The sequence below is a fragment of the Phoxinus phoxinus genome (assembly GCF_949152265.1).
Source record: "Phoxinus phoxinus genome assembly, chromosome: 24".
Lineage (NCBI taxonomy): Eukaryota > Metazoa > Chordata > Actinopteri > Cypriniformes > Leuciscidae > Phoxinus > Phoxinus phoxinus.
In genome coordinates, this window is record NC_136899.1 from 8,425,699 (window position 1) to 8,445,730 (window position 20,032).

Genomic DNA, 20,032 nt, shown 5'->3' on the forward strand with positions numbered 1-20,032 from the left:
GGTTGAGTAGTTAATGGTTAGGCTTAGTTGTAGTCCCAACAAACATGTTAATCCCGGAACACATTCTACTTTAAAAAATCAGTCACTGGTGGATTTCCTAGGTTTGATAGTGTTGTTAATCATGTCTCACTAGTTATTCAAACATTTTTGAGTGTATTTCATTGTGAAAAAAATCTTAAGGTTGTTAAATGCATTTGCACCTTGTGATGGATAAGTGACTTATCTAGAGGGATGTTTAGACCTGTTTTTTATTGAGGCTTATCAAGTGCCTTTAAATAACCTCTTCGTAATGTTTTTCTTCTAAAATCAAATATAATGTCTTTCTGATGTGAGCTGCTGTTTCAGTGTTGGATTTAAAATCGCACAGTACTCTGAGATGTTACTTAGATCTTAAACCAATGCCCTCCATATACAAAACTCAAGATGCCTCTTTAATGTAAAAACCAATGCAAGTTGACTACATGAACAGAAACCCCCTAAATGCATTGAGTGGACTTTTCACCTTGCATCATCTTCACAGCTGTGTTGGATCTAAAATCTCAAGCGCTCCCTTGAATTCAAGGGGAAATATTATGATTGGCTCCCTGTGAAAGCTTAATAGTTCTCCAAATATTTTGCGACATCGATATCAAATTCTTTCTATGTTGGTTTGTAGAAATGTCTTACTCTTGTGGTTTCACCCTTGTTTAGGTTTGCACGAGGATATTTACATTTCTTCCCTACAGCTATGCGCGTAAAATCATTCTGATTCAGAACACATGTAAATACAGAGAGATCAAGGGTTATATGTTTGAGAAGATTATACAAATATATTTAAAGTGAAATATTAAAATTCATATATTTTACAAGCACAAATGCTGTCTTTTTTTGTGTCGTCATCATCATCGGCCAAAACAATAATGTTTTGCATTTTAAAAAGAATATTTCGTGGGTTCATGTTTTCATTCAGACACGTTAAATCATGTGACCGCATGACGATTTTGAACGCATCACTCAACATGCATAACATAGTGGACACATTATATGAAGCGATGTCCCTAAACTCCCAAAGAGCATAAAAATTACCACAATAAATCAATCACATACCATATGAGACCTGAACATTTTTTTCCCCTCAAATTTCAAATTCTGATTTCCTAGGAGGTTGTGTACAGGATGCTGTGAGACGCTCTCCGGGAAAACAGTGCAGATGACATCTGGTCATTTTACCACACAGGTTTCCTGTCTCTCTGGGTGTACATGCTTTCCTAAATGTTGGAAGGAACTAATAAGCTTATTATGCACAGCTTATTAAGTAAAGGACATTTTAAAATTATGTCACTGGAAAATAAAATATAGGAGCAAAATGAATACTGTGTGAATAGTCTATGAAAACACTGCCTAAGGAACTGGACGAGAGAACTGTTTCCCTTTGTATTCATTTCAACGTCTGTTCAAACAAAGCCTTTAATGTTCAAACGTCTGCGAGCACAAGTTTCCACCGAATTCTCTGTTCCCTCCAAATCACATGTTTGCAGTCAAACCATGGCAGTAGAAAACAAATTCTTCACATATTTCATTGGTGTGTGTGAGCTTTTTTGAGGTAAACTCGTCTAATCCAGTCTTTATCTCCGCTCTTCACACATGTGCGCTCTTGGCATGGCTGTTTATAGGAGGGCCAGAGTTAGCAACTCCACCGTGTTTTGAGTAGTAGTAGTGGTTTTCAGGATTCTGAGTTGGGCTGTCGCCCCTTGAGCAACAAATCATCATCGAGCTGCCAAAAAAACAGAGGGCTGAACCGACCCAACCAGCATACAGGGAGAATCCAAACGACATCAGGCCGTCCTCGTGAAGCACTCCAATAGGGAACCACACCGTCGACACCATCCCACACAGAGCTGAAACAATAGGAAGGGCGATATAATGTCCTACATAATGACAGCACCATAATCATGGAGAATAACAGACTGACTTACATGCATTGTATTAGGAGTTTTATTAGTGTTTGCAGAATTGCTCAAAACACCTGTAAAAGGTCAGACTGAGTTGACCATGACTTGCTCTTCCCACTCTAACAGGATGTAGGAAATCTGGATGTTTTATAGTTACTTCAGTCAAGGACATTTTCAGCCCTGTACGTTGAAAGCATGATTTCAGGGAGGATATGAGCACACACAGGACAACATCTAGCATTTTGCTTAGAACTGCTAAATTTTCAACAGTGTAATCAATTTCTGTCATTTAGATTCTGGAGTTATACACTAGTGGGTTGTTTACAGGAAACGGTATCATTTGAATGACTGTACAAGGCATGGTACACAATTGTTATCGGTTATATGCGTTTTGGTAAAAACTAAAATTGCAATGATGGGGTTGAATAAGTGTAGCACTTTACACAAGGTTCCAAAAGGATTCCCCCAAAAAACTTTCAGTGACAGCTAGTGCTTAAAAGAACCATTTATTTTCTTAGTGTGTATAACATTTTAATTATATGAGGCACAAATATTTTTTTTCCCACTATAAATAACCTTTTGAGGTTGCATTGATGTTAAGGGTTCTTGATGAAAGCATGCAACCTATATTTTTAAGAGTGTAGGCTTAATGTTGCTTATGGTAAATATTACTTTAAAATGTTGAATCCACATATTGAGAAAGGAAAGTTCACTTTAAAACACACTATTTATTCCCCAATAGTTGAAAATCCTAACAATTGGTCTTTGCATTAGAGTTTATTAACGATATTTTTTTCAATTAATCGATTGATCCAGTTAATTTGGTCTATTTGTCAAAAAAAAAAAGGTTGTCCTATGACTTCAGAAGACTTGGAATACAGTCTACATGTTCCAAGAACATCTAAAATGTTATGATATTTTCTACTTCATATTTTATGCTGGTTTTGTTTCCTTTCCTTTCCTTTCCTTTCCTTTCCTTTCCTTTCCTAACTTGAGTCCTTCAGTCCCCATTCATGCATTGTAAAGAGCAACAAACCAGCATATTATTAATAGTTCCCCCACCGGGTTTCAAAGACAAGGCTTAAGCTAGTCCCAAATTAAAATGCATGTTTGAGCTGTTTTAACTGAAAGCAATTTGCACTGACATATCTTAAAATATGTCCACAGACAGCAACATAATGTCGGTCCAGATCCGGACCACATCTGTACATGTGGATTCCACGCGTACCAGATGTGGGCTGGATCTGGGCCGACACTATATGTTGCTGTCTGGGTCAGTGTCAATGTTTTGTCTCAAGATGCACAACAACAGTAATGTTTTTTTCTAAGGCACATTTATAAAAGCTACTTAAATGTCCTAATTGAACTAAGGCCTAATACTGGATTAGTCTGAGCCCTGTCTGTGAAACCAGGCCTTTGAGTTCTAGTACAAATAAAGTGAAACAAATTTTAGAACAACGTGAGGGAGAAAATTATTTGTGAGTGAACTATCCCTTTAAGAATTCCCCATTGAAATTGTTTAAATAGACATATATATAATATTACAATGACTCACATATGAAAAGTATAAGTAGTCCTCCCAGGACTGCGCGTCTGTGTTTGGTGTCTTCGGTCTCTTGGCTCAGTTTGACGCAGGGCATCGCCAACAGCACGAGCGCCAGAGCGGGCAGTCCGAGCAGAGAGGCGGAGACCATCAGAGCGCGAGACGTCTGGATGTAAGCTAGAAATATAATATCATAATGTTAAAATATCATAAGCGAAGCTTTACATTATGTTTCAAAAACTCACGCGACATAACTTTTTTTAATGCCTCAAATAGCCTACTATTCTGGGAAAACAGTAAAAAAAACTGTTTCTCACCTGGTATATCGAGGATTTGGTTGAGTGAGATGCAGTGATAGAGAGCAGTGGAGATGACACACTCTGTCCACAAGCCCTTGGTCTCCAGCTCATCCATCTTCCTGCAGGTGTGCATGCCGTACTTACAGGTCACCACCCAGTCGTTTGTTGAGGTCGCTATTATAATACCAGTCCAGCCGATGCAGCTCATTAAAAAACCACAGAGCAGGCGACAGCTATGAGACATGATTTCTGACTGAATGTGATGTGTTCGCAAAGAAAATGTTTAGTGAAATATGCTCTTCAAGCCAAAAACATAGACTAAAAAATATAAAGTTATTTAAATATCTCAAAACGCATTCTGGAGAAGATTAGTATACTAACAGTTTGAGTATGGACTAAAACAATCCATTTGGTAAATGTACTTTTTATAGTGGACGTGCCCAGCAGAACTTTCAGCCAATCAGAAGAAAGCCTTGGTAGTTACGTCACAATGGCGTTCCCTCAAAACCTGGAGAATAACATCCTTTGATTTATTACAGCACTAATATGTTTCTGCTCATAATTTAATCTCTAATAGTGCTAAAATTATGCGGCCTATTCCCAAAATAAATAATCGTGATACTATTTTACAAATTACTACAGCACTTTGTGTCAACCATAACGACGCTTTCTGATCAAGTAAAGTATGAAATTATCATTTTGTGTGTGAATGCCATCTAGTGGGTTAGATGGTAAGCCGTCCAAAACTATTTTTTTTGACATAATGAACATGGTGGGCGCTTTATATCACGACTACCAACCAAGCTCAATAAAACTGGCCTAAATCAGAGAAAACATACAGCATGAATATTGATCTACTATAATTGTTGTTAATGTTTATTGCGTTTCTTTTCTTCATAATTTGTTTTTGATCTACAATATCATCTACATACATCATACAAGTTTGGGGTCAGTAAGATTTTTTTAATATTTTTTTTTTTAGATGTACTTTGTTCCTGTTATGAAAAATCTAAATGTTCAGTCATCATTATTCTCTTCACTTATTTTTTTTTTCTATTCATCAAAAAAGTATCAATTTCCACAAAAGTATTAAGCAGCACAACTGTTTTCAACATAAGAAACGTTTCTTGACCAAATCATCATATTATTTATTTTGTAACAATGTGGAAGTCTTTACTGTAATTTGTAATCAATTTAATGAGCTTTTGCTGAATAAAAGTATTAATTTATACATAAAAAAATCTTACTGGCCCCAAACTTTTGAACGGTAGTGTACCTAACCCACAAAGTTGGGTAAGCCACACTGCCACCTGCTAAAGCACAAAAAGAGAGAGAGAGAAAGAAAAGGAACAATAAATGACCAATTCAAGGTTTCATAACAAAATGTAGTTGGTTTAATTAAATAATCAAAAGTGGCACAAGAAAGGTAATGTAACAATGAGAAACAACACTTGATGACACAATCTAGCACATAGTTTGCCTCAGCAAAATGCCTACAGTAGTTTCATAAGGTCTCATAAAAAAGGCACCTTTTCACTGCCTTGATTGAAAACGATTGCCTTTGGATACCTTCTTCTTATCTTATTCTTTGACAGCTTGTCTGATTTACACAGTACCACTGCGGAGATTTCACAAAATGTCATTTATGTCAGTATCTCAAACGTCATTTAAAAATGTTTATAAACTTGAAATGAATCGCATTTGTACTTTCTAGAGCCTTAGAAGACAAATATATTAAATATTACAAATCCTTCACAAAACATTTTTTTTTAATTTATACACACAGAACACTGCATTGTTATACATGTATACATGGTATGGAATACGATAGGAAAATATATACATTGGGACATGCACACAATAACAGCACTTCCGTTCTCGTCGAACCTCTCCGCACTGACACAGGAAGTGATCTCCTTTGCTCTCAGTCAAAAATATAAAATCATTGACCCTGATCATGATTACCCATACAAAAAAGGAGATGCTAACAGTTCCCTCCTACTGCGATTAAATATACATCCTGTAAAACGCTCACAGACTGCGACCATTATATTGCTACCATGCTTTCAGACAGAGGCTAAGTTTACAAGAACTGTAAGGTTTTGCTAGTTTAGTTCAAGCAAATACATGTAAGCTTTTTCATAACAATGAAATTATCGCATAAATCTCTGAAGATTAAAGTGCACAAAATGGCTCTATTCTATTGGCAAGTGCTCTTATGGTCCACAAGGATATACCTAGCTTCTTTTGTGTCTCAGTTTCATTCTCTTTATCTTCCACCTTCTTTCAGGGAGTTGATGCGGGCGCATATTTTCAGAGCAGGACCGAGTTTGACATTCAAGGCGCTCATCAAATGGTCTTCGGTCAGCAGAAGCAAGGCCTGCCCGTCTATCTCTTGGGCTCTGAAAGATTCTGCAATGTCTTGACACCCTGAGACAATTTAGATGGGGTTAAAAACAGTAGTGTTAAAATTGGAAAAAAAAGAAAAAGAATTAATAATTTGTCAAGACAAACTGTGATGTTGGCCTGAGAATGCCAGACAGACATACAGATAGACAGAGAGAGAGAGACAAATAGACAAAGAGACAGACAGACAGACAGACAGATAGAGATAGATAGAAAGACAGACAGATAGAGAGACAGATAGAGAGATAGATAGAAAGACAGACAGATAGAGAGACAGACAGACAGAGAGAGATAAACAGACAGACAGATAGATAGATAGACAGACAGATATATATATATATATATAGATAGATAGATAGATGAACAGACAGACAGACAGACAGACAGACAAACAGACAGACAGACAGACAGATAGAGAGATAGATAGACAGACAGACAGATAGAGAGATAGATAGACAGACAGACAGATAGACAGACAGATAGAGAGATAGATAGATAGACAGAGAGACAGATAGACAGACAGAGAGACAGATAGAGAGATAGATAGACAGACAGACAGATAGAGAGATAGATAGAAAGACAGATAGATAGACAGAGAGACAGATAGAGAGATAGATAGACAGACAGACAGACAGAGATAAACAGACAGACAGATAGATAGATAGACAGACAGACAGACAGATATATATATAGATGGATAGATAGATGAACAGACAGACAGATAGATAGACAGACAGACAGACAGACAGACAAACAGACAGACAGATAGAGAGATAGATAGACAGACAGACAGACAGACAGAGATAGATAAACAGATAAACAGACAGACATATATATATATATAGATAGATAGATAGATAGATAGATAGATAGATGAACAGACAGACAGACAGACAGACAGACAGACAAACAGACAGACAGACAAACAGAGAGAGATAGATAAACAGACAGACATATATATATATATAGATAGATAGATAGATAGATAGATAGATAGATGAACAGACAGACAGACAGATAGATAGACAGAGACAGACAGAGAGATAGATAGACAGACAGATAGATAGACAGATAGATAGACAGACAGACAGAGAGAGATAGATAAACAGATAGACATATATATATAGATAGATAGATGAACAGACAGACAGACAGATAGATAGACAGAGACAGACAGAGAGATAGATAAACAGACAGACAGATAGATAGATAGATAGACAGACAGACAGACATGGCACTTCACAGTGTTACTTTTTACCTGGTAAATTGGATATAAAGCTTGACACTTGATCCACCGACCACTGTGCTGGTTTTGGGTAGGGGGAGACATCTGTGGGAGACACAGGGTCTATGGGTGAGGTGGGAGCACTTCTCGTCTCCTCCACCGTTTGTCTGACTCTAATCTCTCGCTCCCGTTCCTGTTCCGTGTGTCTGCGGAGCCTGGTCTTCATCGGAGCGGCCGTCCCATCTTCCCCCTCGTGTGGTGGCTGTTGAAGGATTCTCCACTGCTCCGTGGTCCCATGCTTGGCCTAGGCGGGAGTAGAGTTTAGTAATGCTGACAGAACACAAACATGCAGATTGTTTTACAGGCCTTGGACAAACCTGGTGGAAATTTTCCTCTGCGCCATTGAGCTCAGATCGATGGCCCCCCTCGCTCACACAGCGCCTGAGCGCACGGAAACGCTTGGTGTAACTGAACCTGCAAAAAGGTACATGGAGGTAAACAAAGGTTGTCTTTAAAGTCAACCCAACACACTGACCAAAATCAGCCTTGCAGCTTGTAATGTGTGTCAGGGGTTGATGTTTATCAAACCATGACCACATCCTGTCACAGTGTGTATGTGTAAGTGTGTGAGTCTTTTTAGGACAATGCTAGTGACTAGCTTCAAGTGCATGACTCACTATTCAAACATACTATATACAGAGGCCCTAAAAAGTATATGAACACTGTTGCACACTTAAAAATTGATGAAAGTCATTGCATTATATATAAAACCAAGTGGCATATGCAAACAAATGATGCAGATTTTCTCGGCACTAACTTTACTTAGTCATTTTGCGAATTGCGATGACCAGGTGGTGTCATAGTGTATGTATGAAGTCAGGTTCACACAGGTGTCTTAGTACAGTAACCACAGATGTAGTTCACCACATTACCTATAAGCATGTTCCATTTGACAACCAGAACAGTAACATATATATATATATATATATATATATATATATATATATATATATATATATATATATATATATATATAGAGAGAGAGAGAGAGAGAGAGAGAGAGACTATCATTTGTTTTTGTTTTTCTTTGTTCTATATTTCTTTAAATATTTGTTATATAATGCAATGATATTCATACACTTTAAGGTGTCTAAACACTTTTTGCGGCCACTGTAAACATGCATATTCATTTGTTAAGCTTCGGATGGAAATACATTTTTCAACCACCACACAAAATATCAGTTTGAGTCAATAAGTCATGCACACCTCAGTTATTCTTGATGTAAACTCTTGCTACATGCAGGAAATCATGCTCAGGCCCTTCCAGTTGTGGTTTCTGACTCCACCAAGCAAGAGAGACATTTGCAATGGTGTTGATAGAGTGGTTGTATGTGCATAGAATACAATTTAGGCACCAATTCATTGTGCCAGCCATACTAACGGGTTGTTTATTTGACTCTATCAATGTGGTATATCATGTAAGGGAGGTGTACCTCTTGGCACAGGATTTGGAGCAGAAACGTTTGGAGCGTGGGAATGTTTGGGCAGTGCCTTTCCTCTTGCAAAACTGGCACTGCAAAACAAGCTTGTGGGCCCGTACGATACCATCTTCAGTGAGAAACAAGAAACAGATTTTATATTTACACAAAATCCTGTAAAAATATTGTTTTGCTGTAATGTTTCAGTTTAAAGCCTTGTGTGCTATTATGCTAATGCTGCAATATTCTGATCCAAAACCTTGTGTCCTAAATGATGTACTATACACTATGCACTCAACCGTATGAATTTTGTTATTTTGTCATGCAATATCATAATCTAACAGCCCAACCCCCTCTGCTACATAATTAAAGCTTTGAGTACATGAAGTGTCCAACCTTCCACAGTTTGTTTTATCAGTTAGCTTGTTATATGTGCATCATCTGGGAATTTAAAGTACACTTTTTTTGGGAGGATTTTCAGTGTGAACACGCTACTCACACTATTTATACTACAAAATGCCATAGAATAGTGCATAAGTACGCAAATCAGGACACAACTTCTAAATGGTAAAATATTTTAATCCAGAAATTGTGTGCGGCTATGCTAATGCTGCAATATTCAGATACAAGTGCTTTGATGCTAATGCTAAAATATTCTGATCCAGAACCTTGTGTCGCTATGCTAATGCTGCAATTTTTTTAGTATTTTTATACTTATGCAAAGCACACACATAGTGATTTTTTTTAGTCCATTCCATTATTGTATGAAAGATCTGGAAGAGGCCAATGGTGTCTTTGCTTGTGATGTGGTCCTTGATGGCTTTGCTAATTTTACAAATCCCTAATTGAGGCAGCCATAAGTTGTTTAGTTAAAGTTTACATGGCATTTTTTTGTAATAAAAGATGCTGCAATAAACCTGAAAAAGAAGTGTGTTTTACTTACTGTTTGTAACCAAATCCTCATCATCTGAGTCTGTGGAGTCTTCTGGCGGTTCTGAACTAGAAGGGATGAGTTCTGCTTCCCTCACCCCATTCACCCCACACTCCTGGGCAGGACCCACCATCAGAGATGACCTGCTCACCTATGGGATTCAGAAGAAAATTTTTAATAACTGTTTTGTATTTTTCTATATTTTTAAATATAATTTATTCCTGTGATCAAAGCTGCATTTTCAGTATCATTACTCCAGTCTCCAGTATCACATGATCCTTCAGAAATCATTCTAATATGTAGATTTGCTGCTCAAGAAACATTTATTATTATCAATGTTGAAAACAGTTGTGCAGCTTAATATTTTAGCATGAGACATATTTCCAGAATTCTTTGATGAATAGAAATTTCTACTTTCTACTACAAAGATGTTATTCAGGCAGCGGTTCATAGATGTTTTGTTTACCGGGAATGGCTCCAGTCCCTCCTGTATGATAAATCCTTCCACAAGGTGCGTCAGAACCAAAGGTTTGGCCGCTCCTGATGGTTGCTGGACCTCCGTGGGTATCATTTGACTGACGGTGGGAGGCTGAACCGGTGGTCTGTCCAGCACAGGGAGAAACTTTGGAGGAAAGCAGCTGTCCACAGGAGACATATCTAACGGCTGAGTCATGGAGGACTGGATGGGTGACATGTCAGAGGAGAGGCTGGAGATTGCTAGACAAAATGAAGACAGTTATGATATTACCAACAGCGTCTATAAATGCCCCTTCATATCTCAGGACACTTTATGGAGTTCTTAGTTCTATATAAAAGCACCAACTTTCTCAGATGTTTCTCCTAACACATTCAGATAAATTGGACAAATTTGAGTTTATATTGAAATAACTGAATTTATTTCCCTAACCGTAACTAACACTAACCTCTTCTGAAACTGTACAAGAGACACACGTGAGACAATTAGGTTATTTCTCAGGAGAAACATCTGAAAAGCATTAGACTTAATCAGAAATCTCCATTTAATCTGATCGTTGTCTAGAAGAAAAGTTCAAATGACTTGAAAATATTTGTGATGTTTCATTTATACGGATAAGCGACTCTGTGTACCTGAGTGATTGTCTGACTGAGTGGACATTTCCTCACACTGGTCATCTTTCTCAGCGTGCCATGGTGCGACTGAAGGCGACAGTGTCTCATTCTTCTGTGACGTCTTCATTTGGCTGTCAGTCCTCGAATCCTCTGTGCAGACTGTCATCTTACTCAGGACCTGAAATGCAGAGATGTCAAAATAAAGTAAAAGTAAAACAGTGTAACTGCAGTATAATCATTAATATACTATTACAGTTTAGTTCATATTTCGAATTCTTTTTTATATTGAATATAGTATTTCTTTTCCTACTATGGAAGTCAGTGGCTACTGTCAACTTTTTGATTACCAACATTCTTTAAAATATCTTATTTTGTGTTCAGCAGAAGAAATAAACTCATACAAGTTTGGAACAACATAAGGGTGAGTAAATTTTGACAAAATGTTAATTTTTGGGTGAACTATCCCTTTAGCGTTTATTTTATAACGAAATAAAACAAATCTAACGGAAATGTTTTTTATGGATTTAGTTTTCATTAACTATAATAACCCCGGTGAAAAAAGTAATGAATAATGATAGACCGATATATAGGCCATGGGTATTAATCAGACCATATGTGGCATTTTGAGATTATGGGTATTGAAAGATAACTGATTATCAAGTGTTTCCCCTTATATCATTTCCAATTTTGAGCAAATTTTGAGTAAAATAACTGTTTCTTCAATTTCAGCTTGAAATTTGTCTATGCATCATTTGCCATCATTAAATTGTCTTTTAAATATGTCTGTCTATCTTGTTCTCTAGATATCATATCAGCCATTGAATAACCCATATTGGCTAAGATGTTTGAGTGATCATGCATTGTGCTTCTTCTGACCTTCTCCGAAGTTTCACTTGACGGCTGATCTACGGCAACAGCCTGGGGGATTTTCTTTAGGGGTGCTGGACATTTCAGATCTTGAGGAGTCTGGTCTGGTACATCCTTCTCCTTCTGTTCTTCCTTTCTGTCTTTTGAGTCTTTTAACGTCTGGGCCGTTTGCGTGGGGCTCTGTGAGGTCAAAGGGGATTGTGGCGGCGCGAGAATGCTGCTGGTGGACACCAGTGGCAGCACTGGAGAAGGAGGAGACGCCCTTTGAGGCGACGCCAGCGGAGGGGTGGTGATGAGTGGTGTGGCCGCTGTGGTTTGTCTGGAGGGCGACAGCTGCACCAGCTGTGGGCATGGGTTTGTAGTCCGTAGCGGCTGGGCAGGGCACTCGGGTTTAGAGAGCACAGGCAAGACGAGCGGCTTCGATTGGATGAGATCGTGGGGCGGGGACACAGTGGCTGTTTTTGATTGGCCGTTGGTGCACTGGGCAGATGCAGAGGACAACGCGATCCTCAGCAGCTGTTTTGTGGCCAGTAAGGATCCACCGGGGGAGGAAGACCTCAAGGGCAAAGTCAGGGTAGGGGGTGCGAGGTGAGACCTCGCAGGGGAAGGAACCGTGATGGGCACTGAAGCGCTCAGCGCCGACATGCTTTGTGATGGCTGGGTGGACGGGCAGCGCTTTAACTCTGGAAGAGGCTTCTTTGGTGTGGCGGGGGGTGAGTTGGGGGGTGTATGCCTCTGATTGAAGGGGTGCTGGGGGATGCTGATCTGGCTGTGGGGCCTCTTGAGACCGCTGCTGTTCAGCTTCTGTTTTGCTAAGGCATGGGCCTGTGCAGGTGCGTACAGGGCTGGAGACACAAGAAAAAATAAGAAAAAAATTCACAGTTCGCAATTCAGCTTTTAATTCCAACATATCTCTCCAACATGGGCTTTTAGTCCTACACATTTATAAAAAATGCTCTTATTCTCACCAAGGCTGCATTTATTTGATCGAGAATCCAGTAATAACAGTAATATTGTGAAATATGATTGTATTTTTTTATAAATAACTGTTTTCTATTTTAATTAGTGCAGTCAAATCACTGGCGATTAATCGCATCAAACAAAAGTTTTTGTTTACATGATATATGTGAGTATCATTTATTATTATTATATTATAAATATGTCTTTGTGTGTGTGTATTTATACGGTATACATATGTACATGATATGTCTTTTGTAACATTATTAATGTCAATTTGGATTTTATTTAATGTGTCCTTGCTGAATAAAAGTATTCATTAAAAAATATTACAGACTCCAAACTTTTTTGAACATGTTTTTCTAAATGTGAATTAAATATTTGCATTATGTAGAGAGAGATACGTATGTGGCTGCTTACATGGAGGTGGAACCGTAAGATGGCGAACAGGTGTTGCTTTCGTTTGAGCTGTTGGGCTTTCTGTCTTAGTTGCTCCCTCTTTCCCTGGAGCATTCGCTGGCTGGCTGGGTCTCAGAAGGAAGGTTGGTAATCTTGGGCACGAAAGCGGAGGGGGTTGGCTTGACGTTGTGGGTTTCAGTGGTAAGTTCGGAGGAATGGTAAGGGTGCCAGACAGAGGTGGACGGAGAGTCAGACTCTGGAGCTGAACAGAACAGAATGAGAGATATTGATGCCATAAATTTGGAAAAACACCAAATGTAGCATAAGCATAATTTAAAACATCAGAAACACAAAATATTTTCTTGTCTTTTGTTTTTGCGGTTATGTTACATGACATTTACATAGAAAAAAGGTATAGTTCACCTAGAAATGAAACATTTGTCACAATTTACTCACTCTCATGTCGCTCCAAACCTTTCTTCAGTGTAAGGCGATATTTAGTAAAATGTCTCAGTTCCTCTTTCCATATTTTCAAAATGACAAAAAAAACAAATTAAAGATAATATTTTTACAAAGTCTTACAGAAGTCATATGAATGTTTTGTATGAGAGAGAAAAAAACTCGCTAAATGAATATAACACATTAATGTTCCATTTTTTTCATGTCAATAAAGTGAATGAGATTTGAGAGCTGTTGCGGAGGGGAAGATTAAAAAAAAAAATGTTTGGCCTTGTCACCATTGGTTTTCACACTAGTATCAAACATTTCAGAGATTCTGCTAAATTTTCGTTTTGAAAGTAAGTTCAGGGTGAAGTAAATGACAAAATTTCATTTTTGAGTGAACTATCCCTTTAAATTCAGTAGACCAGATGCCTCTATCACATGACCATACATAATCGAGCTCACCTGTGTGGAAGGAAATCGAGGTGAGGAAGAGGAAGGGGTGGAGGAAGAGGAGGAGAAGGAAGAGGAGGAGGAGAGGGCAGGTACATCAGGCCGCACAGCAGACGTTAGAATCAACTGCCAGATGGCAAGCACAGAAAAAGAGAAAAATGAAAGAGAGAAAGAAAAAGAGAGAAGGTAAAAAGATAAAGAAAAAGTCCCAGTGGTGCAAAATAGAAGGCTGTTATTTCCTGCCTGTTGTGCTTTTGCTATGTAGGTGTGATGGTGAACTTCACAGCACAGTGAAAAGCTTTTGATGTGGCCGAGTAAAATCTGTCCTCATCAGAAACATGCAAAGCATGCATTGAGTGCAGACCTCTAGACACTAACCCTGCATTTGTTCAAACCAACATACCAGCTGGTCACAATAGACCATGAGCTGAAAGTAATACAACCTCAACCTATAGACACCAAGTATGTGTGCACAGCACATACATGCTTCACTCTGAAGCAGATTTAAGCAATAAATACAATTGTTAACAAGGACTGCGAGTAAACAGTGCGGTGGATCACAGGACAGAGGTTTAGATCAGCATTCACTAAGAGTCGAGAAACCGGCAAAGTTTCCATCTGTGAGTGTGAAAGGGGGCATGGCGTCTGGGTAAAAAGACTTTTAAAGTGCATGTGAAGATCTAAAGATCTGCAGAACAGGACGTGACGGGTTGCATTACCATCTGGGCCCTCAGGAGCATCTGAGCCGGACTCGGATTCGGGCTCTTCCCCAGAAGCAGAGCTTGAGGGGAAATCTTACGGGCGGCCGAGGCAGCAATCGGATTATGACTTCCTCTTACAAGAGGCGTCGATCCAGCAGGAAGAGAAACCTGATGGTTAAGAAATGGATCAAATCAGTGTAGGTTAAACCATACATGCCTTGACAGCACCTTTAAAACGAGCATGATTTATGAGAGCAGGTGCTTCTATGTTGTTGCACACACACCGTTTTCGGGGTCTGCTGCGAAGATGAAGCTTGGCTGAGTCTCTCACTTGGTGAAAAGGAAGGTGCCAGTCGGTCCCCAGACAGATTGACCTGCAGGAAGGGATGGACATTATGGTTACAGAAGAAAGTGGTTCATTATATTGTGAGGAGATTAAAAACAGTTGTTACAAACAGTACACTAAAATGTTATAGTATAATATAGTATATTATGCAGTCCATTTCCGTGTTATGGTTCAACATTTCTGGTAACTTCTACAGTTACTCATTAAAAAGTAATTATTACTTTTTAGGATTGTCAGTTGATTAAAACAATGAATCATGTTCTCTGCGTTCACATGAATTAACTGAATTGTTCCTGTACATATATATATTTCCTTTCCAAATGTGGATTCTGAATAATAAATCAAACATATTTCCTCCCCAACCTGTAATCCTCGGTAACCAGAAAGTTGATTGACCCCATTAATTTTTCCTACTATGGAAGTCAATGGGGCTCGTCAACTGTCTGGTTAACGACATTCTTCCAAATATCTTCCTTTGTGTTCAGCAGAAGAAAGAAACTCATACAGGTTTGAAACAACTTGAGGGTGAGTAAATGATGACAGTTTTTTCGTTATTCAATATTTATAAATTAATTTGACTGATAAAATGAATTTCTGTGTGTACGTTGGTGCTCTTATTCCAGTCTTTTGCAATGGTTTAATGAATTCCTTAAAGAAATTGAATGATTCTAAACTTAATCAGTAGCTTGCCGAGTCTGACAGCACTACTACCGGTACTTTGAATATTACGAATCTTAGCATAAACATGTAATTTACATATAGTGAAATAATTGTCAACGAAAAATGACAGGATAGTGATCAAAACATTTAATAGATATACATATAAATGTTTATATAAATGTAAACACAGACACCCTGTGGTCAAATAATCTTGTACTTTTACAGGCCACTGCTTTCTCGGATCTGTTTGGGTTGGAATAACTTCACGTTCACGTAATGAAACTTCACGTTCCGTTGAGTTTGGAAAATTCTGCATGGCTGTATTTTCAAATCTTCTTGCGGTCACTCATTTTAAGTGCCGTTTTGTCAACTAGATGACTACATTCATAACTGGAAACTAGCGAGACGCAATATTTGAATATATGGAAGTACGTCAAAGTTTAGTGAAAGTAGTCAATATTATATTTGAATGTTTATTATTATATGTCAAAAGCATATCATTTTTAATATTCAAGTATATATATATAATTTAAAAAAGGGCCAACTCTGTGACAACTGGGAGAAGTGATACAAAAAATTTAGCATGTTTTGAACAAATATACCTGCACCACTTTTCTGTTGGTGGGGGTGGGTTGATTGTGGAAGGTGGTTACAGTTGTGAGTGCAGGGGGAGTTTTCGGGGTGCCATTGGCCTGATGGGAAGGGTTCACCGCCGTGGTGGTCGTGGTGTTGACTGTGCTCTTTGCAGGTTCTGCTTTAGTTTGTGGCTCCTTGTCCATTGTTCCAGAGAATCTGGACACACGAAGCTGAAATAAAGTTGATCGAAATATGTACATGTGTACTAAAATTCAAACAGAAGTCAAGGTATCAACCTTGAGGTCAATGTAAAATCTGCTTCTCAGTGCAATTGACTAGTAACATATATTCCCTAAAGAAGTGCGTATACAGTATGTCACCCATGCACAGGCAGGTCATTTGTCTAGAGACTCAAGCTAAACATGCAAATTTCCAACAGTTTTCTTGTATTTGCTTACAGGGCCTGTCTTCCGACCTTATGCAAGATGAAACTTAAGTCAACCAAACAGTTTGAAACAAACTCTGCTTATGCACAAGAGAGAAGCATAGCACATGACTGATGTGGAAACTGACAAACTTGTAGAGGTCTACTGAGTTTCACTAATCGATGACCGGAGAGAGTGGAGGCAGAACGGTGAACAATAATAATTGTGATTTAATAAGTATATCTGCATGCATCACCATGCCCACGATTATATATTTTTTTATGCATATAGGTATTCGTGGTCCTCCCTTTTCTAGTTATAATTTTTCTGCGTGCTAAAAAGAATGAATGAGCTAAATAAATGATAACACAGCACATATATTTAGAGATTAGATTTATTTTATGTGGCTTCATTTATACGTTGAATCTGTTGATTCGGTAAACCAAGTTGCATGTGAGTCAAAATGTTACTGTTTTAGTTCTAGCTGAATTTCTATCAGGAAATAAATCTCAAATCATATTCAGTACAATTAGTGGGACCTTTTGAATTAACCAAATTATTAGTGCAATTATAATTCTGTATGTGCTGCTATTGTATGCTATACATATACAGTATGTATAGTAGAACTGATAATCCCACATTAAATATAAGCAATTTCAGAATGGGACTATCAGACTGTCACTACGTAATAAAAACATAATTTTAACTGAAAAAGAATGTAAAGTGTTCCAGCTAAAAACATGTTAATTGGTTAACTCAACTGTAAGTTACCTTTTAAATGATGATAAATAAAAATATCATCAAAGTGTAAAAGACGATACAAGAATATTTATTTTAATACGTGAGGGAATTATCTTATAATTTATAGAGAAAATGTATAGGCTATTATATTAAAAAAGCAATAGGCTATGTATCTTTAACAGTAAAAGAATGTTAAAATTAAGTTTTTATTATGTAAAATGTACAAATCACCTTTAAGGGAAATGTAAAGAGAAAAGCAACATCTCAGAGTTTCATGCAAAACAACATGACATTTGTTTTGATTTTATTAAAAAAGTTAGTTTCTTTTATTTTTGTTATAAGTTATACGGGTGTTTTATTATACTTTAATGGTAATAGTGTAATCTAATGGTATTTGTGTGGGTAATTGTGCTCTTTCTGTTTCTATTGACCTCAGATGCTTGATAGGTCAAATAGCTCACATATGTTGGTAGCCTATATTAACAGTACATCGTTTAATAATATGTACAGTTAGGAAGAGTAAAATACACAATCACCAAAACATCTCCCTTAATGCTTGTAATATCATCATTGTAATTTTACGGTTAAGTTCTGAAAACACACAGCTGCCAGTTTATTATTATTTTATCTTGAATTTGACCAAAATTGTAGTGTGTACTGTGTATTATTATCATTACTACTCACACCAGGCCGCAGCTAAACAAAAATGAAGCATCTGAGCATGTCTGCCTAAAACAAGACAAATCGGCTACATTAATAATGTGAAATCGCGCCATGCCTGCGCCGTGAAGACGAGAGTAATGCGCTGCCCTTTGTTTCATACGAGCCATAGAAATAAAAATCCCGAAAGCAAATTAAGCATTCGTATAGTTCTTGAACATCAAGGCTGTCCGTGCAATAACTGTGAAACCTGAACGACATTAATGGACACATACCAGGAAGCGCCGCGCGCACAGGTGCCAGAATGCCACGCGCGTTTTCAATGTTTATGCGCGAGCCGCAGTCATTTGTGAATAAACACCCACTGTGATTCCCAAAAACATCCCCGTATTTGTCATAACATTTCGACGGCCTATAACGGAGAAGCTGAAATCGCAATAAAAACAAATGCATATGTCCAACAAAAAGCCCGCTGAATACGACTGTGTCTCGCAGAGTCGATGCATTTACGTCTAGTTCATTCCTCGGGTCATTATTTTGGTCATATATTGAAAATGGGCGTGTGTTCGTGCAGTGACAGCTAGAGCCCCCTGTACGTCCCTGAAGACCTGCACTTCCCTAAATGATGGCGTGGCGTGATATATATAAAAGCAGCAGCCTTTTATCGAGCACACGAAATGCTCACGGCCACAAATCACCGTAACTTGCTGTGCATCGAAAAACACAAAATGAAAGTCAAAAGGGAAAATGATGATGCTCTGTGCGCGAGCGTGCGCTCCTCCCTACCAACCCAGCCGGTCGCAGACCTTTCCTAAACATCCGTCTTTTAACGTGTGATTAATGATCGTTCAAGGTAATCCTACCTGTCTGAAGTCAACGGGCTAGTTCTCCCATCACACACTGACCGTTTTCAGCGACTGCTACAATCCCGTCATGTCCTAATGCGTCAAAGTAAAAGTAGAGAGCGATAGAAATTCATCGGGGCGGTGAATGTTACAGCACCGCTTACAGTGTAGGAGGACCGTAGACGCTTCTGTCGTCGAAAAATACATGAGGAAATGTACCTACACTTTGCAGAAGGAATAAAATGTATCTTATATTTGTCCACATATCATAACCCAATTGTATTGTGTGCACGCCACGTGCATGTATCTGTGTGATGTTTTTTATATTGTCGCTTGACCATTGTAAACCATCGTGAATCAATTACTGCATCTGAGTAAATGACCACAGAGCTCTCTTTAAACACTTCTCTTTTTTTTACATGTAGGCTACGGCCACATATTTAAAATTGTATTATTAACCCATTGATTAGGCATGTGCTTATCTTTTCATCTTTGAAAGTGGTTTTGTGGAAAGTGGAAGCCATTGGTTATACAGTAGGCTAATATGGCTTTAACACAAACCACTTTCAAAGATGAAAAGATAAGCCTAATAATTATACATCTATATTTTGGCATAGCCTATTCCTATTTTGTTTTGGGGTGGATCCTGTAAAAAGGCCTGCGCTGTAAAAAAAAAATATATATATATATTGGTGTAATTTTAAAAAAGGAAGTTGGTTACTTAAACATATGCAATTGAAATAAGAAAAATAGTTTATACAATGAATGAGATTGGTTTAATAAATAGAAACTCAAAATAGTAGGCTATGTTATCTGACCCACATTAATTATCTAAGTCGATTTAAGAAAAGATAAAAAGTTGTGATAACAAATCATGAAAATATTTTTTTACAGTGTGGATTCAGGGTTGGAGACAAAGGTTGCAATTTTGATGCCCTCTGACAAAGTTTCATGATCCTTCATATTGCATTTCACTGACTGCCTGTAAAATATATTGCACATAGCTAGGCCTAGAGGTCTACAATGTACCGATTTTGAACCGCCTTAATAAAAACTTTA

The 20,032-nt window shown here is 38.0% G+C and overlaps 2 protein-coding genes across 6 annotated transcripts; both read right to left on the reverse strand.

Moving 5' to 3' along the window:
• Positions 1-831: 831 nt before the first annotated feature.
• cldn11b (claudin 11b) lies at positions 832-4,215 on the reverse strand. The gene is made up of 3 exons (XM_079602061.1): positions 3,792-4,215; positions 3,487-3,651; positions 832-1,877 (listed from the first exon to the last, which is right to left on the reverse strand). The coding sequence occupies exons 1-3, from the start codon at positions 4,015-4,017 to the stop codon at positions 1,618-1,620; spliced, it is 651 nt and encodes a 216-aa protein (XP_079458187.1). The 5' UTR covers positions 4,018-4,215; the 3' UTR covers positions 832-1,617.
• A 929-nt stretch (positions 4,216-5,144) lies between these two features.
• LOC306992924 (polyhomeotic homolog 3) lies at positions 5,145-19,157 on the reverse strand. 5 transcript variants are annotated; one of them, XM_079602234.1, is made up of 14 exons: positions 18,992-19,127; positions 16,329-16,532; positions 15,005-15,094; positions 14,739-14,888; positions 14,032-14,145; positions 13,147-13,387; positions 11,779-12,614; positions 10,921-11,080; positions 10,280-10,530; positions 9,826-9,964; positions 8,898-9,012; positions 7,782-7,878; positions 7,438-7,708; positions 5,145-6,203 (listed from the first exon to the last, which is right to left on the reverse strand). In XM_079602234.1, exons 2-14 carry the CDS (start codon positions 16,503-16,505, stop codon positions 6,043-6,045), a joined length of 2,802 nt encoding a protein of 933 aa, XP_079458360.1. In that variant the 5' UTR covers positions 16,506-16,532; positions 18,992-19,127; the 3' UTR covers positions 5,145-6,042. The 5 variants fall into 5 exon arrangements, with proteins under 5 accessions (XP_079458360.1, XP_079458359.1, XP_079458362.1 ...); XM_079602233.1 differs by lacking the exon at positions 18,992-19,127 and adding an exon at positions 18,827-18,858 and having other exon boundaries at positions 16,329-16,518; XM_079602236.1 differs by lacking the exon at positions 14,032-14,145 and having other exon boundaries at positions 18,992-19,157.
• Positions 19,158-20,032: the final 875 nt, after the last annotated feature.

What these genes read in the sequence shown, in the direction of transcription:
- LOC306992924 (XM_079602233.1), bottom strand. An exon ending in CGCAGCAGACCCCGAAAACG is followed by an intron (nt 14,889 to 15,004) that starts GTGTGTGTGCAA and finishes CTTAACCATCAG; the next exon opens with GTTTCTCTTCCTGCTGGATC. An exon ending in TCTTACGGTTCCACCTCCAT is followed by an intron (nt 12,615 to 13,146) that starts GTAAGCAGCCAC and finishes TTGTGTCTCCAG; the next exon opens with CCCTGTACGCACCTGCACAG.
- cldn11b (XM_079602061.1), bottom strand. Translation starts at nt 4,017, where the DNA reads ATGTCTCATAGCTGTCGCCTGCTCTGTGGTTTTTTAATGAGCTGCATC. An exon ending in CCAAATCCTCGATATACCAG is followed by an intron (nt 3,652 to 3,791) that starts GTGAGAAACAGT and finishes TTATATTTCTAG; the next exon opens with CTTACATCCAGACGTCTCGC. An exon ending in ACTACTTATACTTTTCATAT is followed by an intron (nt 1,878 to 3,486) that starts GTGAGTCATTGT and finishes CTATTGTTTCAG; the next exon opens with CTCTGTGTGGGATGGTGTCG.